This window comes from Perca fluviatilis, chromosome 18 (assembly GCF_010015445.1).
Source record: "Perca fluviatilis chromosome 18, GENO_Pfluv_1.0, whole genome shotgun sequence".
NCBI classification, from domain to species: Eukaryota; Metazoa; Chordata; class Actinopteri; order Perciformes; family Percidae; genus Perca; species Perca fluviatilis.
The window spans coordinates 4655788-4682800 of NC_053129.1; the positions used below are offsets into that span (position 1 = coordinate 4655788).

The window sequence follows — 27013 nt, forward strand, 5'->3', positions numbered from 1 at the left end:
TTTGGACATCACTAGTGTTAACCACACTTTGTAATATGATATATGCAAAAAGAGACAACACAAAAGAATTATGATTGGAATATTTATTATAAAAACATACATAATGGGTGAAAAATTGCTACAATCAGTCCAGACTGTTACAGTACATTTAGAGTAGGAGGAAACCGACCGACAAAAAAATAAACAGCCTGTTCAAACTACAGCCAGTAGGACTGCAGTTCAGTCGGTGTCTTATGTTAGGACAGATATAGAAGATCCCAGTCACATTTCATGCCGATTTCCACTTAGAGCTTGACTTTAGGTCACATGACAACCCCATGACTTTAAAAGATAGACAGTTTACAAAAAAACATGCAGACAAGACATGCAAAAAAAAGTGCAACAAAGAGCATAAATAACTGCATGCAAAAATAACTGCATGCAAAAGAAAAAACACTCAAAAAGTAGATAATAATAAAATAAATATACAGGGTTGGCAAAGAGTTTTTTTTTTTTTTTTTTTTACAGAATCCATGGTATTGAGATCAATGCAGCAGTTTTGGCACCACTGGAACACCTTTCACAGAAATCAACACTGCTGTGCAAGTGTTAAAAATCCACACAGCAACAATTTGAGAAAGCAAAGAAATTACAGGCAATACACTACACTCCAATAGAAAATACCAACTTCAGACAATACACAAAACACTGTACCTGCAGCAGTAGCATTTAACATCCTCTGCTTATTCAACAGATGAAAATCAAGTGATAGGAATTACCAGACCAATACTGTAATATTGTACTCTCCATGGACTTCATCATTACCAGCTCCATACAGAGCTTCATGAACCAAAAGTTGACTTAAGTGGAGGATCCACATGTGCGAAAATAACCATTAGACTTTCTAGAATGCAAACTTGTCCCACAAATTCAAGTTCTCCTCTCCAGTTCACATTACTGCAGCAATAAACATTCATAAACAATTATCTTCTGGCAAATACTCCAGTTAGAATGGAGTTTCTTAGTCCTAACCTATACATTTAGTGTCAAAACATTGCACATTCATTTAAGGTAAATTGCTGGTCTCCACATTTAGTGCTTAATTTGGAGAATAAAGTTGACATTTTGCCATCATTATTGCATATAAAATGTTATGACAAAAACAATTGTAATAGAATTCTTGGCCAAAAGTCCAAATTGACAATGCAAATTCAAAAAATATTTTATGAAAAGAAATTGTAATGTTATGACAAAAAAAATTACACGAGGAAAAAAGTTTAAACAGGATATGTAAAGACTTAGAGAAAAAAGTTGGAATGTTATGACACCAACTATTTCTTTTCTTAACAGTGGCCCTAATAATCAATCATAAAGATAATTTCACGCTGCCATTATAAAAAAAACAAAAAAACAAAACAGTTGTGAACACTGCACAGCTGAACTGATTCAAATTTCAAAATAAAATGCAACTTTCACCATGTCTAACACAAAGATTATTTCTTATACCAAGTATACTTAAAATTGTGGTATACATACACACCATAATGTGATATTAGATTACTATATTTATATATCTGGAGTCAGCACATTGAGTTCTCTTCATGTCCCTCAATTGCTTAACCTGGAAACAAAGTTGGCAGACATTGATCAAAGGCCAGCTTCAATTCTAGTCCCTTGTCCACAAACATTAATATACTTGCGCTTAAATTCTTGAGACACAGAAATACATTCCCCAAAAATGGAAAACTTAAGACACAGTTAAAGATTCTTGAGGGATAATAACAAAAATGGAAAACTTAAGACACAGTTAAAAAGGTTCTTGAGGGACAATTACATTGACTGACAGGAATTTTATGACAAACACCCTGTTTCATCTATGCCATGTTGGTGGACCTCAGTAGATGAGGCATAAAGTGGGCAGCAGGTCAACAAGAACCCACTGGTGTCTATTAAGAGCACACAACTCAGGATCCACACTGATGACGAGGGTGAAACTGACTCCACAGAAAAGCCAAGACATAAGACAAGATTTATAATGGCTCATCCCAACCCATGGCACTGTATTAGAGCTGGATGTATATTGCACTTGTGGAAATTAAATTAAGTGGTGCATTACACACGCGTCCAGTGTGCATGCCTTACAATGGTCCCGTCTCAGAAGCACTTCCTGAAGACTATCTGCGGCCCGTGCTCTTCGTACTCCTCCCGACTGATCCAAGCCGAGCTGAAGGTGGCCAGCTTGGCTAGCACGGCTCCTCCCCTCCACACTGAGAAGTCCCGGTCCTTTGGGCTGGTGACGCGAACGTTCTCGCCCATGGTGGTGGGGAGCAGGGCTTTGATTTCAGCCTGGAGCCGCTCAGGCAGGCCAGGCAGCAGAGTGTTCCCACCTTCAGTAGGAAATAAACTCATTTCGGTAAAGATCATCACATTAACCGGAACAAGACCAAATCATGACCAAAGCATAAAGCATGGCAAGCTATGCATCGTTGAGCCCTTGGATCAGTGGTTCTCAAACTTTTTTCAAAAATGAACCCAGGTTTGAATTGTTTTTTAAGCCAAGTGGTCAGGGGGGACCAGCGCAAAAAGAAGAAGTCTGTATTAAAAAGGAGGTACAATACAGTGTGAGGAGTGATTTACTAAACAACCACCTTGTAAATGAAAAACATTTAAATCCTACATTTCAAATGTTTAGAATCCATCACTTAATTATGTCATTATTATAGTATAATTATTTTAGGAATTATCCATGACATATTTTTAAAAGTGACTATATGTAACTTTCACTTTGTGTTGATGCTAGCACCCACTTTGGACAAAGTGGTAGTATTTTTACCACACCTGCTGTCGTAAAGGTCTTTTCTTTATGCTGCTGTATTACTGAGCTAGCATGGAACGGGGACGTAATTTAATGTTGGCTACTGACGTACAACCACATCGCACACTGTTAAGTTATTTATGAATGAAAATGACCATTTACAATCCTGTAATTGTCTCCATCTGTTAAAAGCCCGATCGAAATTGACTCGCATTATCCTTGCCTTTCACTTTCCTTTTAGTTCTTCGTTTAATTTCCTTCTTTTCTGTGATGGCTCTGCCCCAGTATCAGCCATAACGACAACACATAACTTCTAAAATAATATACAATAAAGCCTATATAAAGACACCTCCTGCTTCCTTTTACCTAGCTCCGCTGGGGGGGGGGTCCTGGGCAGAGGCCTTACTAAAAACTAAATTAAACTAGTGTTCTTTACACTGCGAGTCTCGTTTGCCGTTACAGGTCATTTAAAACCATTTTATGAGAAATGACAGAGCTTCAGAAACATTAAAAAGTTACATATAGTCACTTTAAATAACCTTTTTGCAAAAATCTCAACATACCCCCTGCCGTATTCCAAAGTACCCCTAGGGTTACGCATACCCCCATTTGACTAAATTTGACCTTGACAAAGACCAACCGTTACCTGACAGAACGATATTTCCCAGGAAGCAGCGTCGCAGGTCAATGTCAGAGCTGAGGATTGACTTGAAGACGCTCTCGTGCATCCCGTAATGGTCCCGTCCAATCAGCTCGGGTTTAAAGAGAATCTCAGGGGCCCTGGACAAACGAGGCAAGTGGTAGACCCATTTGAGTGTTATGTTAAAAGATATAACTGCCCTGTCTGAGTTGTTTGCTCTAAAAAAAAGAAAATTTAAAAAAAAAGTAAAAAAATATATATATAATGAGGAACAGTCTCACGTGTGCAGCCCAAGGCTATCTGGAACTCAGAAGCTGAACATTCTTCAACAAGACTAAAGCCAGGCAGACACTCTGCAGATTAAGCCTGATTTCAGCCCCAAACTGGTTTCCTGTGACATTGTCATTTCAGAATTGTGTCAGCCAGATCGGTTGTTGTTTGTGGCATTCAGTCAAGGGCTCGATTAATTGCCTGAATGATCAACATTCTGGCCAAAGAAACCTAGATTCCAAGAGTCTACAGCAATGCTAGAGCTCATTTACCTCAAAGTGCAGCTGCGCCTAACATCCACAATGACAATGTTATCATGCTGATATTTAGCAGGCATGTTTACCATCTTAGCATGCTAACATTTGCCAATTAGCCCTTAAAAAAATGTGCCTTGCCACACGTATTTCATTACTTTGTGGTGATGTCTGAAGTTCTACCATAGTCTCTAACATTTGTGGGAAAAAATTTAACAAGGTTACCTTGTTTCAAGCCATTCTAGCGTGGTATAGAAAGCCTGCAGGAAGACACAGCTCGATTTGTGCCAGTTCTCATTAATATTCAACGAGCTAAGCTGCTGGACTCTGATTGGCCTGGCTATCAGCATCCTCCTCAACACCACGTCAGACTGACCAGCTTTTGTAACTGGCCTGATTTCTCTGCTCATTTCTTTTCAGTGGCTAGAGCTGACAGAGGAGGTCAGTCACTTTATTTTCACATTCACCACATAACACAAACCCATATGGACCTGACATGTTTAAAAAAATGCAAGTAAAAACGGTTTTGTGTGGCAGGGCACCTTTAAGACATTAGCTGAGGCTAATGGGAATCTTAGTTTTGCAGGTGTTTGGTAGTTAACTAAAGTATTGGACAAATTAAAATGTTGACCTGATGTGGCGTTAATACAAGGTTATGTCATATTGATAAGACAGAATAGAAATAAAGCTTCCGATCATTAACAAGATTTTAGTTTGACTCTACTGTTGCCGGAGGTCTCGTGCTTATTCTGGACCTCTTTTTGTTTAGCATGTTCTACATTTAGCTAGTCATTTCCCATCCTTACAACTAAAAGAGATTATTAAAATTCAAAAGTTCTTAAATTTGTAGTGGCAAAAAATGTGATTTCCTTTAGGACCCCTGTGTGTGTGACTGGAGTGTCCATCTGAAGCAGGACGTGTTGTGCGGACGGTTACCTGAACCTCTCCATGCCGAGTGTGACAATCTGCCCGTCTGGCATGGTGTAATGCATCTCTCTGCAGGACGCCCCCCCAGGACTCAGCTCGGCTTCGTGGTCGACAGCCACGCAGCAGCACTTCTCCTTCATCTCCCTCACTATCTCCATCTCCGCCGTGGTGCGCATGCACACCCCTTGTTCCTGCAGAAGCTGTCAGCACAGGCACACCACAACAGTCGAATGAGGGACTGATGTATTCCACTGAGTTTACTAAGGTCACCATTTGTGACCGTCACTTTTTTGGGGGATATTCGCCACCTCTGAAAAAGGAGGTGTTATAGGGGATCTTGCATGGACATAATTCATATTTAATATATAACAATAATCACATCATCATCATTATTATTATTACATGTTTTATTTTGTTATATACATACTATATATGTAGGTTGTACATTTTATTCTACACTTTACATTCTTTCATCCCGCAAAGTATATTTTTTTCAGTAGTTCTGGCATTTTTATCTTTGCCATCTTAATTTATTTTTTTTATCTCATTTTTTATCCTATTTATTATTTCTAGTATATGTATTTCTTGTGTGTGAGTGAGTAAGGGGACAATGGGGCGGGAGATATTTCGGAGAATCGGCGCAGTGGGGGTGGCATTACATTCACGTTACCGCAACGTTGTGACGAAAAGAGAGCCAGAAGGTAACGCTCTCGGTCTACCGGTCAGTTTTGGTTCCTACCCTCCCATTGGTCATGAAGGCTGGGTCATGACCGAAAGAACCAGATCCAGGGTACAAGCGGCCAAAATGGGTTTCCTCAGGAGGGTGGCTGGCGTCTAGGGTTGGGTACCGAACCCGGTGCTACCCGCGTGATGCTAGTTAACACTACACTTGGCAGCAGGTAACGTTAGCCTACCGTTAGCTAGCAGCTGGATTAAACACAGTTAAAATGCTGACAGCTAACGTTAAACAGTGTAAAGTGTGACTGTATTTCACTGTAGAGGATTCAAACACCGGGATGTAACCGTGCCGTTGTTGGTAAAAACAACACTACGTTCACTGAAACTGGTGCATTCAAAGTTATTGTAAAATACCCATTTCCCATCTGGTGGTTGTTTGTCATTCAACAGCAATTTACTAGTGAAATAAGTTATTGTTATAAGTTAGTTATTACATTACCATGAAATCATTTCATTTTGACCATATGGCCTTAGCAATAAACAAGCCATGCTTTAATGTCACAGACTGTTAGTACCCTTCTTTGTTACCCCTTACTTAAAAAGTATCGGTTCAGGCACCGGCACAGTTTTACAAGTATCACTTGTAGTATCACTGGGATCCCCTAGTCAGAGCTGGTTAATGTGGCTCGGAAAAGGGAAGTTTGGGGTCCACTGCTGGAGCTGCTGCCCCCGTGATCCGACCTTTGATAAGCAGACGAAGACGGATGGATGGATGTGTGAGTGAGTGAGTGAGTGAGTGAGTGAGTATGTTCCACAGGCTACAGTATGTCCAAAACCTACCAACACCAACATTTCACCCCAGCCCCTCATCCACCTTCAACTCCATCCATCCATCCATCCATCCAATTCACTGAAACGCGTTTATAGTTTGTGTTCAACACCTAAGGTGGGTTATTGGGGCTGGTGCGATCATACTGGTCTCACACTCTGTCTGAGAAGGCATCAGTAACTATGGTAACAGAGTGCCATTATGAGGGGTTAAGATGAATGCGATGAGCAGCTGTTGATGATTTTGGTGTGTGAATAAACGGCTACAAAAGGTGTGCAGCTAAAGAGAAATTACCTGCCTTGTCATTCCAGCGATTCATTCCTATAGTGTAAATATAACAGATGAAATTTAAAAGTGCCACAGCATGAAATAGACTTTCATATAACTGAAACCTGACTAGAAACAAAAATGATAGCAATTAGGCTGTTAATGTTTACAATATCTGATTCCTGTAAGAACGGTGGATGCAGGTTTGTGTTCATTAAATTTGACATCAATGTACTGTAGAATAACATAAAACAAAGAAGAGTTCAGTCTGCAGTCATTTAAGTGCCGTGTTTGGCTGCATTGACGTCACCTAGAGCTGGGCAATATATCGATATTATATCGATATCGTGATATGACATAAGTGTCTTTTCCTGGTTCTAAAGGCTGCATTACAGTTAAGTGATGTCATTTTCTGAACTTACCAGACTGTTGTAACTGTTATTAACCGTAAACTATTATTTGCCTTTACCCACATAGTCATTATATCCACATTACTGGTGATTATTTATCAAAAATCTCATTGTGTAAAAATTTTGTGAAAGCACAAATAGTCAACACTACAATATCGTTGCGGTATCGATATCGAGGTATTTGGTCAAAAACATCGTGATATTGGATTTTCTCCATATCGCCCAGCCCTAACGTCACCTCAGTATTAACATCTACTGTATATCAACACAACATCTCCACCTGCTCCACTCAGCTGCCCCCGTTCAACCACCAATGGCGTTGCAGAAATGACTGTTCTCAGTAAATATGGCTTATTGTTCGCCATTTTGATTGTAACAGATTTCGCTTATTGCATTATTGGGTGTACTGTGTCATAAAGCAAGTATTAAGGGAATGTTCTCTTAAATGAATTAAATTAAAATAAGGCAATACAGTCACATTATCAGGCCAGGATTAGTCTTGCTCTGCCAGACCTTCCTCCACAGCGCTGCGGAGGAGGATCTGGCTAGTCCGCATTCCGGGATGGGAGAAAAACGTGGTCTGGTTTATTGGCATTTCTTTAAACCAATCACAATCGTCTTGGGCGGTGCTAAGCTCCGAACGGAGCCGCTGCCAAATAGCCTCGGGAAGGAACTTGTTTTGGTGGAACGTGTACGTTCAAAAGATGTTGTAATCATGCGAGAGAAAACTCAGATTGGACAGATAGTCCAGCTAGCTGTCTGGATTTACCCTGCAGAGAGCTGAGGAGCAGTTAACCATAGTCCTCACAAATCCACCGGAGTTTAGAATTACAACACAAAGAAAGAGGAAGGACATCGGCAAAAAGAGGGACATCCGCCGGAATTTCCTGCCGCACCGGAGCAATCCCGGAAGCGGAACGTCGTGGATATAGACTAGGCCAGGATAAATTCCTCGTACATTGTTAAAATAATTATTTTGATTTGTTTCTATATGTGAAAGGAAGCGAAGGCTGTTTTATTGTACTGAAGTAACAGTTCTTGTTGTTATCGTGATTGCAATTTTTAGTCACAAAGCACGACTTGAGACCAGTTTTGGTTTCTGGTATTTTATTTTATTTTTATTTTTTTTTAAGTCCCTATGTTATCACCCAAATGTCAGATTGGAATGGTTATCCATCGACATCACTGCCCATAAACTGTATTACGAACCAAAAAGCAAGTGAATACCTTTTTGAGATGCATTGTAACATCAACACCAGCCAGAGGGAAGCGCTGCACTGCATGAGGTAGACTGTATCCCTCAAACACCGGCACACTGTGGCTCACTCCGTCTCCGGAGTCAAACACCACACCTACAATGAAGAAAGAAAAAAAAAAAAAAAAACACACAACAACATCGTCACATTTTCGTTTTGAACTAAGAAGGAAACTATGGCTTTAAAACAGCAGTTTAAATCATGCCAAGATGAAAGAGATCAAGTCCAAGAAATTGGGGTCATTCACCAAACGTTCTTAACAAATGCGTTCTTAAACCCCACTTACAGTTTTCACGAAGATTCCGGCATTCACCAATGTTTTCTTATTTGGGATTTGTTCTTCGGTAAGAACAGAATCTACGCACACTCAAGAGCACTCTTACGCAAAATTATGAGCCGACATGTTTGCGCAAAACAAGTAGCTATACAGTTTTCGTCCGTTCTAATTTAAAATGTAACAATTCTCTCCAGTTTGTAACTAATTATTTTCATTATTTTACATATAATTATAAGTTTGTTTTAATAAATACACACTACTGCTCATTTGTAAAGCACTTTGAATTGCCATCGTGTATGAATTGTGCTAGGCCTATATAAATAAACTTGTATTTGCTGCTTAGTATCCACTGCGGACGCTACTAAATATGAGGTCTCGTTTTTTTGTTAACTTCTTGCAGCAGAACCTCCACTTCAGAATTACTAAAGTTTTTCCTTTCTTTTGGAGTCGAGGCCTCCACAGTCTTTACCAGGTCTTTGACATTTCTCCAAGTGTGCACGCGACACAGACCTGCCATCTCATGCCCTTTTATGGGAATTAACGGGGCGTTTAGCTATGCTAAAAAGGAGCAGCGGACACGAGCTTTCAATTTACGAAGACATCTGGATTCATCATTCCAAGAACACACCTGCGAACAATTCTGCTGTTGAAGAACACGTCATGAATCAGACGTAGACTTTTCTTAGGGACTTTCTTAAGAACATATTTAAGAGAAAACTTAGGAATAGGGTTGGGTATCGTTTGGGGTTTTTCTGATACCGGTGCTAAAACGATACTTTTAAAACTGTACTGGTGCCTGAACCAAAATCTATACAATATATTTATAATGTATATAATATTAAAAAAAAGAAGCACAAAACGACAGTTGCCAACATTAAAGAACGGCTTCTTTATGGCTAAGGCCATATGGTCACAATTAAAGAACTGATTAATAATGTAATAACAATAACTTATAACAATGACTTATTTCACCAGTAAATTGCTGGTAAACTACAAAAACAAGCACCAGATGGGGAAAAAGGGTATTTTACAATAACTTAAAATGCACCACAAGGCTGGCGAGTTTCAAGTGAACGCACCGTCTGTGTTTTTTTCCGACAACGGCAGCTGCCTGCGGACGGTTACGTCCCGCTGTTGGAATCCTCTACAGGGAAATACAGTCACACTTTACACCGCTTAACACTAGCTGTCAGCATTTTAACCATTGTGTTAATCCAGCTACTAGCCAACGGTAACCTATTGTCCCGTGCAGCGATGCTTCTGAAGAAAAAAAAAAAAAAAAAAAGTCAGGCACTGAAATGAGGCACCGAAATGTTCATTCTTATTCAGTCTTGTTAGATATTGGTGAATGAGGCCCATTGTCCTTATAATGAAAGAACACATTACCAATGTATGACTAAGTATTCATCCACGCAAATCTATCCAACACAATGCACAGGTAAAATGCATTAAAAAACTATGATATGGTGTTGTCATTTATACTTTTTATAACGTTTATTTGGTTAATAGTTTGTCTATTCTGTTATTTTATTGTATGGTCTTGATTATTGTAGTTTTTGGGTCATCTTTTTTAAATTGATGTTTTAAAAATGACTACAACAAAAAATACAATACTTAGCTAAGTTACCAGTGGATCTCCCTGCTGCGTAAAGAGCCAGCACTGCCTGCATGGCCACGTAGGTGAAGGGAACATTGAAACACTCAAACATGATCTCCACCATGCGCTGGCGGTTCGCCAAGGGGTTCATGGCTGCCTCGGTCAGCAGAACAGGGTGATCGTCTGGATCCACGCACAGCTGCTGGAACGTGTGATGCCAAATCTATAAACAAAAATAAAATAAAAGTAGAGTTTAGAAGTAAGGCGAGGTAACAAGCACATTTGCGGTCCAATGAGTTACATTATTTGTCCATACAGATTCTTTAGTCTGTCAGCACTGAAGAGTTTGGTAAGTGTACTTTAGCTTGCAGGAGTTTGCATGACTTTTTCTGAGCAATAGTTGTCACGACTATTTCTGTAGTGGAACAAAATTATCTTGTGTAGATTTAGCAGGGTTTTTTTCTAGCCATTGTCTAAATATTGAAATTCCTTGAGATGAGCCTGTATTTTTAAATATTTCTCTTATTAAAAAAAAAAAAAAAAAAAGATTCAATTTCAATGTTGGAAAAGCACAGTAATACAATTGCGAAATCATATTTCAGTTGCTTTCCATGTTGTGAGTAACTGATGTGTTAGATGGACACATGATCAGCGGTGGATGAAGTATTCAGATTCTTTACTTAAGTAAAAGTACTAATACCATACTGTAAAAATACTCCGTTACAAATTAAAGTCCTGCATTGAAAATGTTACTTGAGGTGGCCTGGTTGGCTCGGTTGGTAGAGCAGGCGCACATATAGGGAGGTGCGTACCTTGACGCAGAAGGTCCAGGATTCGAGTCCGACCTGAGACGATTTCCTGCATGTCATCCCCCTCTCTTTCCCTTTCATATCTAGCTGTTCTTTCCATTAAAGGCTGAAATGCTCTAATAAAAAAAATAAAATAAAAAAACTTAAAAAAAAAATGTTACTTGTATGCAAGAATCATCAGGAAAATGTAGTAAAAGTAAAAAAGGTACTCTATGCAAAAAAAAAAAAAAAAAAAACGATCCAGTTTGTTACTTAAGTATCAAATGTTACTTAAGTAAAATTATGTAATTATCATCAGGAAAATTTAGTTACAGTATTAAAAGTAAAAAAAAAAGGTACTGAATGCAGAAAAATCCTCACATTTTAGAAACTGAAAACGGTCCAAACTGTTCTGTCAATCAGCTAATTGTTTAATGTTCTAATCATTTCAGCTGGACTTGTAGGCCGTTATGTTGTTAGGTAGTTTAATTTATAATAAAACAACAGATTTTCTAAACTACATGTGTTTTTTAATTTGTAAAGTAACTAGTAACTAAAGCTTTCAGATTGATGTAGTGGAGTAAGAAGTACAATATTGGTGTCTGAAATGTAGCGGAGTAGAAGCAGAAAGGGGTAACCCTGTAGATCTAATGCCTTGATGCAGGAGCATATTGTATAATCATCTTATAGTATAATGTATCACAATATAATCGTCATAGTATATGGTCTTTGGAACCCTATTGTGCCAACAGGAAATGATACTGTACATGCACCAATTAATGTCCAACGCCAACTTTGAAATGCCAATTAGAGAAAACTAAAGCTAATCTGGCTAAGGATGGAATGCTTTGATCTTTCTGGAGCTGTCAGACCACCATTCACAATGCATGACTTTGGAATCTATACTTAGTTTTGTCATTTTTCCTGCATGAACACACTACATATCAAATCACGCTTAGAATTAGGACAAGTTAATACCTCATGGGAAGGATCAGTAAAATAAATACCTGACTATTCCTGCATTATAACAAGCAGCATTGTCTTTTTAAAAGATAAATACGGTAAAATGACATTCATGACCACCACAATACCCTGATATCAAAACATATACCAGCTTTACTGAAACTTACCCACTCATACTATACATCTTGAAAAAAAAAAAAAAAAAAAAGATCCAAGGATCCTTTTTCACAAAAACACTAGTGCAAAAACAGCCAGTGACCTCATATATCAGGCATACGCATTCCTACTTACCTTTTCCATTTCGTCCCAGTTACGAATGATCCCGTTCTTTATGGGATGCTTCAGAGCCAGGACCCCTCTCATGTGTTGAGCCTCATGTCCAATGTAGGTCTCCCTTTCAAGGTTACCATTCATTATTTCCTGACAAAGACAAAACGTAAAATCAGAAAGGCTGACTAGAAGCAATCACATCACTATTAGAATGCATTCTAATAGTCCTACATTAAGTATATCCCAGTACCTCGTATTTTGGCATCCCGATAATTGTTGGGAATATAACGTTTGGGAGGTCTTGATCTGCAAATCCTGCTTTCATCAAACCAGAGCCCGTATCCAGTACTATGGGGGTCTTGAAATCTGTCATCTGCAATCACATCAAGACAAATAAATCCATTTGAATCAAATGAACAACAACAACAACAACGCTTGGGATGCCTACCCGCGTTAGGTAACTCTCCTTCACGCACAATCTGGTTTTAACAGGACTGTCAACTCGTCATGGGTTAACTCAGTCAGGAGTCAGGATGTGGTTAGCCTAGCATACATTTGTGGTTTTAAAAAGGGAGTTCCACACTGGAAGTGCTTCTTGGCAGCAGTCGGCTATGGAATCTCGAACTTTTTTGTCATCACAGTGGGGGATGCACCGAATCCAGATTTTTGGAGTTCGGCCGAACACCGAATCCACTGGTTAAGATTCTACCGAAACCAAAACTGAATAGCACTCCCATCCTCGGTCCTCTAACACAGTAAACACATTAATGAAGTAAACAACGTCGCACAACTCTTATTCTTTTGGGTGTTTCATACCAAATGTTGTAACAGCGGCCATGTTGTGTATTCTTTAGGGTCCTCACCACCACGAGACGAATCGGCATTGCAGATTGAACATGTAGCTGGACTTGAATGGCCTTCTTTAGACTGAAAGTACTGGCAAACAACAACTTTTTCTGCTCACCAGATCCATGTACACTTTCTCACTGCCTACTGCATTGAACGCTCCACCTACGTAAACACCTTCCCGTAATCAACGGCGCCGTCATTACGTCGACCAGCGTAGGGTTCGGTGGAAAAAAAATTCTAAGGTTCGGCAGAAACCGAACCCCGTCAAAAAGCCCAATATTCAGCCGAATCCGAAGCTGAATCCTGGATTCAGTGCATCCCTGCATCACAGTAAAGCCGCCAAGATTAAATCGATTAGTTGTCCACTATTTTGACAAGCGATTCATTGGTTTGTTATTTAAGTAAACATTCTGTGATTCCAGCTTCTTCTATGTGAATATTTTCTCGTTTCTTTACTCCTCTACGATAGTGAACTGCATCTCTTTGAGTTGTGGACAACACAAGACATTTGAGAAAGTAATCTAAGGAAAAACATTTTTCACCATTTTCGGACCTTTTTATAGATCACACAACTAATCTAAGAAATAAATCGACAGATTAATGAATAATCCTTAGTTTGAGCCCTACATCACAGTAAGTCTGCCAGGTTTGGTAACCTCTATGGCTGTACAGAGTCAAAAACCCAAACCTGTGTTCACTGACTATCTGGTAACCTGTGCTGTGACTAGAGACAAGAGATGGGTCTAGCAACCCTTAAAAAACTACAAATTGCCTTAATTCCATTTCTGTTTGCGAGTACATTTACATGCACACCAATATTCCATTATTATTCCGAATATGACAATATTCCAAATTTGATACAAGTTATGTAAACGGCATATGGATATTCCAAATAAGGCCTTTTTCCGAATATAGTATTTTCCGATTAAGAGGTGGGATATTTTGGTATTATTCGGGTTTTAGAGGCATTCTTTGGACATGTCTACAGCGCATTCGGAATATGCGTCTCAATCTGGGTTTTTAACCGCAGTTTACGCCCAGTTTACGGCCTCTTTGCCTGTTTACAGCTTATGGTCAGCTCGGTCCGTTGCTATGGTTGTTGTACACAAACCAACCAGCCAACAGTTTGCAAGGCTGCAGACCCGATAAGAAGGAGAAACACAGCTACTATAAAACATTATCAAAGACTTGGATATCAACAGGTTTTTGGACATGCGCACACTGTGCTACGCCGACCTTTTCAAGAAGCTGGTTGAAGGAATGAAAGAGGGAAGCTGTGTTCGCGCAGTCCAACAAATCCACTGGTAAACCTTGAGAAAAAAGAATCTTTCGTATTTTGCATGGCTACATGTACTACACATGTCCTACATGAACGGGAACATTAGCGAAATATTCACTTTCATTAGCCATGTAAACAGCTTAGTCGGAATATCATCTTTTTCGGAACAGGGGAAAACCTGGAATATTATGTGCACGTAAATGTCATTGAGTTTAGTAGGTGTTGGTAGGTGTATTTGAACATTAGAAAGAGCCAGGTTAGCGGTTTCCCCCAGCTTACACAGTCTTCATGTTAAGCTAAACTACAACACTGAAAGCGCCAGCACCCCCACCCCTCCCCATGGTTCTATAGTAGAGTGTACCTCTCTCATGTTGATGTTAAGCTGGGCCTGAATCCCAGGTGACCCAGAGCCAGATATCCTCATGGCCTCAGAGCTCTGAACCCCATCAGGCAAGTCTTCATTCTGCTCATCTCTGCCCCCGGGGTCAAACTCCAGAGGCTGGTCAGGACACGGCTGGGGTGCTGCCTGCTGATGTGGGCGCTCATCTGCAGGTGATGCAGTCTGGACTCCCTTTGCCGGGTGTAAATGTGTCTGTAGCAAACCAGCAGCTACCACAGGTGTATCATCTTCATCTTTAGTGCTTATTTCATTGTATTTCTCGGTAAGTGCATGGTTGTTGTTGTTGTTGCTGCTGTGTTCCTTCACATTTGGATTGACAACCACGGTGTGACTGACAGCTGCATTCCCATTCTCGGGCAGCACGTCAAGCGGTTTATCTCGAAGATCATGTTGCACAAAACCCAGATCTTGAGCAACTGAGGGCCGAGCTGGATCCTGCAGCTGTGCGGCATCAGGAGGCTTGTGTTCAGCGAGGTGGTCATTCACAGGAAGTGAAGCCTTTCTTGGCGTGAGCGCAGGAGGAAGGTGCGATTTTCTGCCTGGGTCAAAGACTCCGTCTTCTGGCCTCATTTCAGAGGTTAAAGAAGAAGCATTTTCACCAGATTCGTCCAATTTTTTCCCATGGATGAATCCCTGAGGTTGGATCCCCAACTCTTCAGGAGGATCCTTTAAATCAGAGGCAATATTAAAGGTAGTTCTGTTAAACACCGATGGCTCAGCTCCAGAGAAATCACCTTGACATGGGGAATCTGGAAGTTGAACCAAGTCTTGTGGCGTAGCCTCTTTGGTATCAGGACCCAATACTTTTATATGTTCAGTTTTACAGGTATCCTGAGCCTGAGAATCATTCAGGACCAAAGATGTTGAGTGTGTTCTCTGTGATCGGTTATGACTACCTGATAAAAGCTCATCGCAGAGAGCTTGGTCCTTCTTATTCTCACTTCTAGCCCTCTCCATTATTGAACATTTTACAACCTTTTTAGCTGCGTCCTTGTGCTTCTTCACTTTACGCTCTTTGTTCAAACTCTCCTCAAGCTTCTCCACCTCCCTTTTCTCCTTTTCCAGTTGTAACCGAAAAGCCTCCCTCTCCTTGCTCATACTCGACGGTCCGTTCGTATCCGGAGGTTTGCTCACAGAGAGTGCTTCTTCTGGGTTTTCTTCGCAGCGTCGGAGCTGGTGGATCTTCAGGTTCTCCTCCATGATCAGCTCATCCAGGACATGGACTTTTCTTAGCTCCGTCAGCAGGTCCGGCCAGCTGTCAAACGCTACCGTTTCTGCTCCTGTGGCAGCTTCAGCGCAGTGCCCGTCCTCTTCAGAAGCCTTAGGTTCACTCGCAGATCCAAGTGATCTGGGCTCACTGAGGTTGTCAGATTCTGCAGGGTCAAGGTAATCCTCGAGGCCGAGAACACCGGCTTCAGCCAGCTCACTAGAGGACATCTGGAAAAATGAACATAAGCAGATAAAGCACGCTGAACAAACACTGCAGATTTACACTGGGTGTATCAACTGTAGTTCAATGAAGGGAGACCTTTGCTCTGTGGTCACAGTGGCCGACAAACAAGCTGCACAGGTACACATACTGGAGAGAAACCAACAGGAATCCCATTGTATAAATCAGACTACCCTACCATCACATTAGTCAACAGTGAGGACTAATATTTAATTACTCATTTAATTTAATCTAAGTCTTAAACATTGTCCTCAAACAAAGTAACTATAAAAGGCACCATGTTAAAAAAAAGAAAAAAGAAAAAAAAAGAAAAAAGGCATCGCATACAGTACGTACAAATACCATCTGGTGTGTACTTTATGGCTGTATATTTCTTTAATGGTAAATGTAAAAACATTTATTCATTCATTTTGGCTACCAGCGATCTTTTTTTCAGTGAAATCTGATTAGATAAAAAAAAAAATTAATAAAAAATAGTTGACAAGCTTGACTACAACTAAAAGGAGTAGAAAAACAGATCAATAAGAGCACCACCTTCAGGAATGCAAAGCTCTTCAGTTGGCAGGTTATCTTCAGCCAGTACTTCTAGTGCAAATCCTACAAGAACAAAAACGTCCATTTGCAATACGTAACTAAATGTCACTGATAAGTGGCCGCCCAACATCATAGTTCACATTAGGGCGGAACGATTAATCGTTTTCAAATCGAAATTTGAAAGAATGTGATTAGCCAATCGTGAAGACCGCGATTAATTTAATGTGCAATATTTAGCTGAATGTTTGGTGTAAAAAAACATTCCATTCCTCTTTTTATTATATAATTGGTTTTTTTCACAAGATAAACGCTGGAATAATGTTAAATATCACAAACCGTTTACAGAAATGTCCTATTTTCAGTGGATTTTTCATTTATTTTCTATAACTTTATATTACTCGATGGTAGAAGGTGTAATATGTAAATGCGGCTATTGAACTGAGGCATATCAGACATTTCAGTTTACAGAAAAGTACAGTTTTTTTATTGGAATTGTTATGATTATAACTTTAGCCATTGTGATAAATGTTCTGCGTTGGACTGTTCAATGTTCCATGCTTATTAAAAGAAAAACACTTATTGCTGGCAATCCATATCTATGTTCTCATCCTTGCATAAGAACAGAGAGCAGTTTTGATGTTGTCTTGTGTTATAATGCTCCATGACATGTTTAATCTGTTATACAACAGAGTATTGAACTTTTAAGAAGAAAAGAAATCGGCAATCGAATTGTAATCGCAATATCTGGCAGAAAAATTGCAATTATCCAAATCATTGAGCCCTAGTTCATATCCGTGATTTGATCTACCATCAGCTTAACGTACCACACAGAGATGGTCCTCACTGTCCCACAGCGGCCACTGATTCCGCTGGTCCTCAGACCTCAGCAGGGCATCCAGCACAGCCTCCTGAGCCAGAACAGTTTCTTCTTTCTGTAGAGAAAGACATGCAGTTGACTGCTGAGCACAACTGCTGATCAACTAAGAAATGACGATATCAATGGGCTCTTTTAAACTTGTGATGGGCATCTGACAGTATATTGGAACATTTCATGACCGTGAAAATGACCACTAGTTGCAGCCCTTAACGGCAGCAATCATCCACCCCTTTACTTCAATGGGGCATCTCTTACCTCTAGTATTTTATCAGCTCTGTCCAGGATGTTTTCCACTTCCCTCAAATCCTCCTGCTCTTTCACATCCCAGTCATTTAGGGAAATATCGATCACACTGGAAGAAAAAAAATAAATAAAAAATTCTTAAATACAGGAAACATGCCAATTGGTCATTTCTTTTCACCAAACCAATCTTTCAGCTTATACATAATTATTAAAATTCTACAAGCAAATGCTTTCTCGTTTATTGAGTTATGTATATTTTTTGTGCACGTTACAGGTTTACAAAGTGAAAAAAAAAAAAAAAAAAAATCTAACATCTTCCAGAGAAAACACTGTTCACAAACTGCTCCAAACAGCTCTATTGTAGTCCAGCCTTTCCTTCAGAGACAAACATGGTCACTTTGTAACACACCTTATAATGCTTGCCTAGCTGCTAGCGTGGCACGCCCTCATACTCTGCTTCTGACTGGCTAGTAGTCCTTACCTAGGTACTGCACATGTGCGACTCCCAACAAAGAGTGAGATGCCTCACTCTGTAGCTAAAACAGAGAGCTCAACACACAGGGTGAAAAGAGGAGCTGCAGCAATGTGCAGTACAACAAAAATATGGTGATTTTCTGGTATAACCTCTAAATACAATTATGAACCTGAAAATGAGAATAATATGAGCACTTCAACAATGGCTCTGTTCCATCAAGGGTCCAAGTAAACTTTGCTAGTTAGACAGCATGCATATTTCCCTGGACCCAGCTCACCTAAATGTAGGGATGTTCCGATACCAGTATCGGTATCGCCTCCGGTACTGCCTAAAACACTGGGATTGGTAAGTACTGGAGTTTATGCACTGATCCAATACCACGTAATAAAGCCCTAAAGAAAATCTACGTTAAAGTAGTTTATTTATGTTCTTTTTCCATTATAACTGACTGTCTAACTGCATAATAAAAGAAAGTTCTGTGGCATTCTGTGTTTGTTCAGGTTTCACAAAGAGTTTAACCTGAGCCAGACTGACAAACATAGAAATAATATCACATCCATACAGGGATAGTAGTATATAGAGTCATTAAAACAAAATATATGACACACTGGTATCGGATCAGTACTCCGTATCGGTAAGCAAAAAATGATATCACACCATCTCTATCTAAATGGTTGTTATTATCAATGACCTGGGGTCTCATTTATAAAACTGTGCGTAGGATCCTTACTATAAGTGTACGTGCCCCCAAAAGCACAAATTGCCGAAAAAAAGTCTGATTTATAAAACAGTGTGTATGCACACCAGTAAGCAATGTTCCCTTAATAAATCAGAGATTACCTACAAGTGTGCGTACGTGGATCAGCCTCTTATCCCGCCCTGTACATGCCCATTTTTAACCATAAATAGTCAATGTAAAGCACCTCGTGAATGCTGAGCAGTATGTTAATGACCCTTGCAGTTGCCCTTTCGTTACACCCAATCATGCCGAATCATGACGACTGGCAGAGAAAAAGCAAAAAAAACTCTCAGACGCTCGGGAATTGCTGCCAATTGAATTATAATTTTGGCCTGTTGTCGCACAGTGTAGGGAAACTGGATCTATAGACTACCTTTATTAATAGAATCTTCCAAAACGGCAGGCATTATGGCACTCGGGGACAGCTCCGATATACCAGACGTATATATTTGGACAGGGATGTGGCAAGGTTCCGGTGCGTTGCCTTCTACTGGACCCAGTTCAGTACGTACAGTACAGGCCAAAAGTTTGGACACACCTTCTCATTCAATGCGTTTCCTTTCTATTTTCATGACTATTTACATTGTAGATTCTCACTGAAAGCATCAAAACTATGAATGAACACATATGGAATTATGTACTTAACAAAAAAGTGTGAAATAACTGAAAACATGTCTTATATTTTAGACTCTTCAAAGTAGCCACCCTTTGCTTTTTTATTAATAAAGGGAAAAAAATTCCACTAATTAACCCTGACAAAGCACACCTGTGAAGTGAAAACCATTTCAGGTGACTACCTCATGAAGCTCATTGAGAGAACACCAAGGGTTTGCAGAGTTATCAAAAAAAGCAAAGGGTGGCTACTTTGTACATGTATTCAGTTATTTCACACTTTTTTGTTAAGTACATAATTCCATATGTGTTCATTCATAGTTTTGATGCCTTCAGTGAGAATCTACAATGTACATAGTCATGAAAATAAAGAAACACATTTAATGAGAAGGTGTGTCCAAACTTTTGGCCTGTACTGTAGATTCACGAGCACAGGTTTAGAGAATTTCAATCGGCATATTAGCCAGTCATCGTCATGGTCCCTGAAGTCTCTTTCCCGATTCTTCCATTGGTGGTTAGTCCTCCTGCAGGGCCAGCTGTGCCATCATGCAGCATTACGCACGAGGGTCACCGCAGTATTTATACGTTAACAATTTGTGATTGTTAACACCTTGCCAAAATCACAGCATCAACTAGTGGTATCCCCCACTCGGAGATACAATTTGAAGACAAAGTGTAATAGGCAAACACACTTTTCTTCATGCAGGTTTTGTTATGAACAGTATTAAAGTTTGGACCGATAACGAGGACATTAAGTGTAACGATTGCGCAAGAGCTTAACGGCTGTATTTCCAGACTTTGACATTTGATGATATATGCACAGTTTTAAAGACATATTTAGTTATTTACAATTACAATTAATGCTATCCTGTATTCCATGCATCTCCTCCTCCTGCGCTCCGTAGCGGACAATGTGATGGCGAGACAGCGCCGATTAACATTAAGAACACGTTTTTATTTAAGATTTGAGTTGGAGCTGTTTATGGAACAGTTATCACTCAGTACAAGCGTAAATAACACTGCTGGATTTAATCTTCATGGTAATGTGGATTATATGGAGTGAAAGAATGTGCACGAGGCATCAATACTAGAAAATATTACGAGTAATCTTATTCCCATTTACTCTCTGCAGTCTGACTTCAGTTCACCACCTCACCATCTGCATCGCCAATTCATATTTTGTCTCCAAAATGTGCGTATGCACAGTCTCCTGTCAAGTTTGTTTTTTATAAATCACAACCTTTGCGTGGGAAGTGGCGTACGCACGTTTTTAGCCCCATTTTGTGCGTACGCCACGTTTATAAATTAGACCCCAGTGCTTTCCTGCCATTTTCAAAAATCTGCTACGCAAAAGGTCTATTAGCTACAGAAGGTCTGTCAAGCTTCAGATTTAGCAAATGTCAGAAGGGCGTACATGTTGCCCTACAGTAATAGAAACTATATTCCCAAGTCGTTTAACAGCCCCAAGAGCAACATTCTACATTAAACTGTTTATCTGCTTTAATAATACTTCACATTATATAAATGATTAATTAATACTTGGGAAGAGGCCACTGGGAAGCATCTCATTAGCCAACTGTTATTTGGTGGGGACTGTCATGTCATCCACTAAGTGGAAGCTGGTCCTGGATGCTATCAGGGCTAATGTTTGCAGCTCGGTCCTGGTTTTAAATTGGATTCGGGGAAGATTACAGTCCAACAACTCCAAACAAACTAATCCAATATAGAGTTACGTTTGTCCAACAGATCAGTAATCCCTTTTCCTTATAAAACTGGAATCATTATCAAAATGTCAGAAAGATGACGTCCCCAAATGCCTTTTGTCCACAACTCAAATATATTGAGTTTACGATCACAGAAGTTCAAAAACTAGAAAAGATTCATAAAAAAAAAAGAAAAGGACTCCAACCAATTATCAAAATAGTTGATGATTAAAATCGATTAATTTTTCCAGCTCTATGTGGAAGCATTTTGGATTTTACATCAGATGGAACATTTGTGGTTAAAAGGTAAGGCTGTCTGCGAACATTGTAAAACCCAACTACCCTTACAGTAACTGTTAGCCCGTTCCTCAACTGAGACAGTGGAAAAGGACATGCATCTTCAGAACTGAATGCATCTTCTGAAACAGATACATTACCCATCGACAGCATCCGGATTCTGGTCATGGAGGTCATAAGAATCCCAGAGAAGAGTGGGAATCTCCTCTGTGGTGCAGATGGACTTGTCTCTTTCATCTGTAATAGTGCTGGAGAGGATGTTGCAAATGGGACTTAGTTGAGGATCCTCCAAAGTGCTTTGTTTATGTAGTGTCCGTGGCCCTCTTGGCTGTGTGCTGCTCAGCACTTCCGTCTGTGTGGGCTGATCTCGAGACCAGCTGGACTGGTTGGGGTCAGAGGGGTCGTGGAATTGTACGTCTCTCTTTTGCGGCGTTTGGTTCTGCGTGATGGTAACAGTGTACGAGTTTTCCAGATCGTCTACCGGCAAGCTAAGCCAAGGATTATTGGGTAGCGCGGCTGAACGCTTCACTTTGATCTCTAAATTTAGAGAATCCACGGTTACTTTAGGGTTATGCTGGATGCTAGCCCTGGAGGAGTTTCCCACAGAGCCAAACTCCTCTCTGTGATCTTCACAATCTGAGATATTGGCCATTTGAGGCTGGCTCGTGGCAGGCCTTACAGAGTCCCTGGTCCCAGCCAATCTGGACAGAGGACCTTCCGCTCCTTCCCTCCCTCCCCAGGCCTCCAGCTGGCTGCCCCCAGCTCCATCGAAGCCTGAGTCGAATGAGCTGAAGGAGGGCGGTTTGCCCTCAGCCGACACCATCCCAGTAAACGCAGTCGATGGAGACGTTCCGAGAGGATCGGCAGCTTCCTTAGCACTTTCACATTTAGCGAGGTCTTGAACATCCTTAGCTGTTCCGTTTGTAGCACTGCCAGCAGAGGAATGATTGACATGGCTGCTCCTCAACAACTCATACTGCCACTGTAAGGCCAGCTGGAGGTGACCGACAGCCACAGGTCCCGAAGAAATTACAAGTTTCCTCAAAGTCATGCACCTGATGCATAAAAGAAATAAGATAACTGAATAATTGGCCATGTAACCGTACTGTACAATGTCAAATGTACTAAATATTTTCTATACAAGAAACTTCTGTAAGAGGACTAACACACAGCCATAGTTCTCCCTTTATATGTACCTCCAACATGAAAATCAATGCTCTCTCACCGCTGAGACATTTGCTTGCCCGCCTCCTGGACATCGCCATCTAGGATGGCGTGAGACAGATGAGCCAGATGAACCAGCTCCTCCATATCTGGAGGGGGATTCTTCTTCAGAAACGCGGACATTTTGTACCTCCACGCAGGGATCTTCCCCCAGTTCCGGCCCTGTTTGGGAACGTCTTCTCCGTTAACCCCTGACAGAAGTTCCTGGAGGAAGTTCTCACAGAGGACCAGCCTGTACCAGTTGTTGGCCTGTAAGAGGAACGGTAAACGTGTTTTAGAGTTTGAATTACGGGGAGGTTGAGGGTAATTGGTGAGGCGGTGCGCATTTAACTTGAAGACACCACTGTCAACTTATTTCTTTTTAGCATTTTCGGCAGTCAGTTTTGGAGATAAAAGTTGCAAATCCTCATGTTGGAGAAGAGGGTACGTTATAGAATTTATATGTGAGAAATTACTTAAAATGATGAATAAATAAACTTAACAGGCTAAACTCACATTGAAACTTGAACAACCTGGGCCTAGATCTTTAATGTGGATAATCTATAAAAAAGGTACTTTGGACAGCACTGTAATACTTTATTGCCACTCAGAAGTTTCTTCAGTGCGTCCTGCCCTAAAGGTTAAAGTGGCTGGTTTTAGAACCTAAGGGCCTGCGAATCAGAAAAATAAAATAGTTTTCGTCAAACTGGGCTTCACGGTACCAGACACTGCAGTTAAAGGAACACGCCGACTTATTGGGAATTCAGCTTATCACCGTAACCCCCAGAGTTAGACAAGTCCATACATACCCTTCTCATCTCCTTGCGTGCTGTAAGGCTGTCTGACGCCTCCACCGGTAGCTTAGCCTATCACAGAACATGCAGGTGAATTGTTCCAGTAATCCTACTTCTCCAAATTGTGACAAAAGTGACAAAATAACGCCAACATGTTCCTATTTACATGTTGGGATTTGTAGAGTCACAGTGTGTAGCCTACAAAAAAACAACGTAACATGAGACACAGCCATCTTCTATCCGTAAACAAACCAGGAAATATATTCTCAGACAGGCTTGCTGCGAGCATATCACTCCGCCCAATTACTATATTCTTCCGCCTGAGAATATAGTTCCCGGTTTGTTTAGGGTTAGAAGATGGCTGTGTCTCATGTTACGTTGTTTTCTGTACACACTGTGACTCTACAAATCACTAGAAATAGGAACACTGTTATTTTGTCACTTATTGGGAGCAGTAGGATTACTGGAACCATTCACCTGCCTGTTCTGTGCTGGCCTGATGTCGCTGGAACCGTCAGACAGCCTTACAGCACGCACAGAGATGAGAAGGGTATGTATCGACTTGTCTAACTCTGGGGGATACGGGTGAATAAGCTAAATTCCCAATAAGTCGGCGTGTTCCTTTAAGGGGGTCTCTCTAGACTATAGCACAACACCCTAGAAACAAGCACTGAGCGTGGCCACTTTTAAAAAGGTCTTCAAATGCTGAGAACTTGCCTTGCTGTAGTAGTGATGGTAGCTGGAAACTGCCCTGAGGGTTCGGAGAATGAAGTGCACAGCAGAGTGGAGTTTCTCCTTCAGCCTCTCCAGATCCAACACCCAGCGCTCCCTGGTCTGACCCTCAAACAGCAGGATCTCGGATACTGTGTGGATCACATCTTCAGCACAGCGAATAAGAGCCTGGTAGGTGACAGGTGAGGAGGGTGCGAGTTATTTGAAGATAGAAGTGAAGTGAACAGTACTTTCCAAAAGATTTAACCACAGGGAATACAACAGCGTGATGCGAACCACTGATAGCCATCTAATAAAGCAAGACGTATCTGTATGTATGCGTGTGTGTACGTGTTTGGGGGGGGCAGGGGGGGGTGTAACCTGCACGTCACACGCAGACGCCGCATGCAGACCGCTTTACAACAGCGGTGGGGGAACCTGCATAGGTTTCCGCCTTTGACACGTTTCCTGCTAATCTTTTTTTGCTGGATATACCAAACTAACTTTTCTTCACTTTCCTGGAGCACGAGCGGATAGCTGAAAGGAACATCACGACTGTTGTGTGGAATAAGTTTGCCGAAAAAAAGGCCCTACACTTTTCAGTGTCGATTTTTTCACTAAGAGGAAACTCCATAAAAAGCCATTTGCCAACACTAAATATCACAAACAAAAGCCTGACACTAGATCATGAAGTGAAGTTGCTGTGAGCTGTAGCCTACGTTCTTCACTTCTAAACAGAGGCAGAACATAACGGAATCTCGGAGATTATTCCTTCACAGCGCTGCGCAATGCAAGGAAACGGGCCAGTTGGGTAGCACACTGCCATGAGTCCATGACGCTAATGTCTTATTATTCCACATTTTCATAGTGAGATTTTGGGATTACATTCTGAATCTGCAACGTTCTCTGTCAGGTAAATCAGTAAGTCAGTAGCAGGCTATACAGTGGAGTTGCATATTAAGTGGTTTGGGGTCCTTCTGTAAGTAATTTTGGGGTACAATTTGGTTTTGAAGAATTCGACAAGCAGTAATACCACAGGACAAGCAATCGGCCCGTTCCAAACAGGCACATTTTCAACGAGCAGTGTACTAGTGATTACTAATGCTGAAAGGAAGCATGGATGAGAAGGGAATCTGAACCCAAATACAGACTAAATTGAGGCTGCACTATAAAACACAACTGGGAATACATTGAGGCCACATCTCAAAAACAGGCTACCTGTTACACAAAGCCATTAAACAGAACACACTGATTATTAACTAAATGAGTACCATGGCAGGAGTGTGAATGGAGGCCTCAAATTGGGACACCAACATCACTGCCTTTGCAGCATCCTTGGCGATCTCCATTTTGTAAGGCTGGAGTTTCTCTTCAAGAAGAGTTTTGATCTGCTCTGTGATCTGTAAGCAGAAGTAAATAGAGGTTCATAGAGGTAGCAAGACATTTTAACCACAGCTATTTGCCTTAACAGACACATTTTAACCATGCTGGTAAGATATCACTATCCTCTTAAGGGAAGGACTGTGGTGTTAAAATCTTTGAAGATCCAATGAAAAGCACAATAAATTAATCACAGGAACAAATCACAGTAAAATTAGACATTTTCAAATCAAAATAAAAACGGCAATGGAATGCAATGCAGTTAAAGATGATGACGACCAGCACCTTTAACAACTGGAAAGCGCCTGGAGCTCAAATCTGAGCACTTTCCCACCTGTAGTCCGATTTATTTGGTCTAGACCAAGGAAAAGAAATGATACACCGTCACCTTTTAGTTGTGTTCCTGTTCATGCTCATACCATACTGGCTTTTTACTAGGGCTGCACAATAAATTGTTTTATCGTCATCGCAATTTCAACTTCTGCATTAAAAACAACGCGAAAGACACACGGATTTAGTTAGTTGAAAGTATGCATCACCACAAAATTGCACTTTAAAATGTAACCATTCTTACTTTATTGGTGCCTTTTGTTTAAACGTTCAATTTGTTTAATAAAATGTTGAAAATAATTTCCTCAGTTTTTTTTTTACTTCAACAAGCAATTTGTTGCATTTTAGGAGTATAATAAAAGCAGCAGAAAAGGCAGAACTGGTTACATCGGTTTTTGTTATCGCGATATTCAGTGTTATCACATATTTTCCTCACATCGTGTAGCCCTACGTTATTTTTCTTTTTAACAAACATTTTTAACATCAACGTTTTGGTGATCCTGCATCATCAGCACAACATGTAGCCAAAGTTGGGGGAATCTAATTTGTGTGAGCGACAGCAGCTCTGCATGTTATAACACCAGAGAAGATAAATAAAAACACATTGTGTTCAGTAAAGAGCTGCTCACAAAGAAATATCTAATTATGAGAATTACTAGTCAGGACTGCAACCTCATGTTAAGAATAATGATAAATGTCCCGAATTACTTTTTATTTAAAGCTATAGTGCGTAGTTGCTGCCGCCCCCATGAGGCATTCTAAGTAATAACAAAACTGTCCAGATGATACAAGCCTTCCGTGACCGCGCACACGCAGTTGCTAGTAGCCAAGGAGGACAGGAGGATTAAAAAAAATATATATATATCATGGACTCTTCAGAAGAGGTCATTATCTTCACTCCAGTTTCTGCGCGGGAA

At 40.6% G+C, this 27013-nt stretch overlaps 1 protein-coding gene across 3 annotated transcripts; it reads right to left on the reverse strand.

Annotated features, from left to right (window-relative positions):
• Positions 1-68: 68 nt before the first annotated feature.
• On the reverse strand, positions 69-25783 carry LOC120547250. Of its 3 annotated transcripts, XM_039782761.1 has the most exons (14): positions 25658-25783; positions 24393-24575; positions 22904-23151; positions 21819-22733; positions 17865-17961; positions 17557-17664; positions 14710-16185; positions 12471-12593; positions 12242-12370; positions 10230-10422; positions 8297-8421; positions 4895-5085; positions 3441-3574; positions 69-2366 (listed from the first exon to the last, which is right to left on the reverse strand). In XM_039782761.1, exons 1-14 carry the CDS (start codon positions 25733-25735, stop codon positions 2134-2136), a joined length of 4233 nt encoding a protein of 1410 aa, XP_039638695.1. In that variant the 5' UTR covers positions 25736-25783; the 3' UTR covers positions 69-2133. The 3 variants fall into 3 exon arrangements, with proteins under 3 accessions (XP_039638695.1, XP_039638696.1, XP_039638697.1); XM_039782762.1 differs by lacking the exons at positions 24393-24575; positions 25658-25783 and having other exon boundaries at positions 22875-22987; XM_039782763.1 differs by lacking the exons at positions 17557-17664; positions 17865-17961; positions 21819-22733; ... (1 more) ...; positions 24393-24575; positions 25658-25783 and adding an exon at positions 16733-16903.
• Between the last annotated feature and the right edge of the window lie 1230 nt (positions 25784-27013).

Coding starts and splice junctions, on each gene's coding strand:
- LOC120547250 (XM_039782761.1), bottom strand. CDS start 25,735: ATGGAGATCGCCAAGGATGCTGCAAAGGCAGTGATGTTGGTGTCCCAA. Junction 24,576..25,657: donor CCATTCACACTCCTGCCATG/GTACTCATTTAG, acceptor GTCACCTACCAG/GCTCTTATTCGCTGTGCTGA. Junction 12,594..14,709: donor TTAACATCAACATGAGAGAG/GTACACTCTACT, acceptor ATGTGATTGCAG/ATGACAGATTTCAAGACCCC.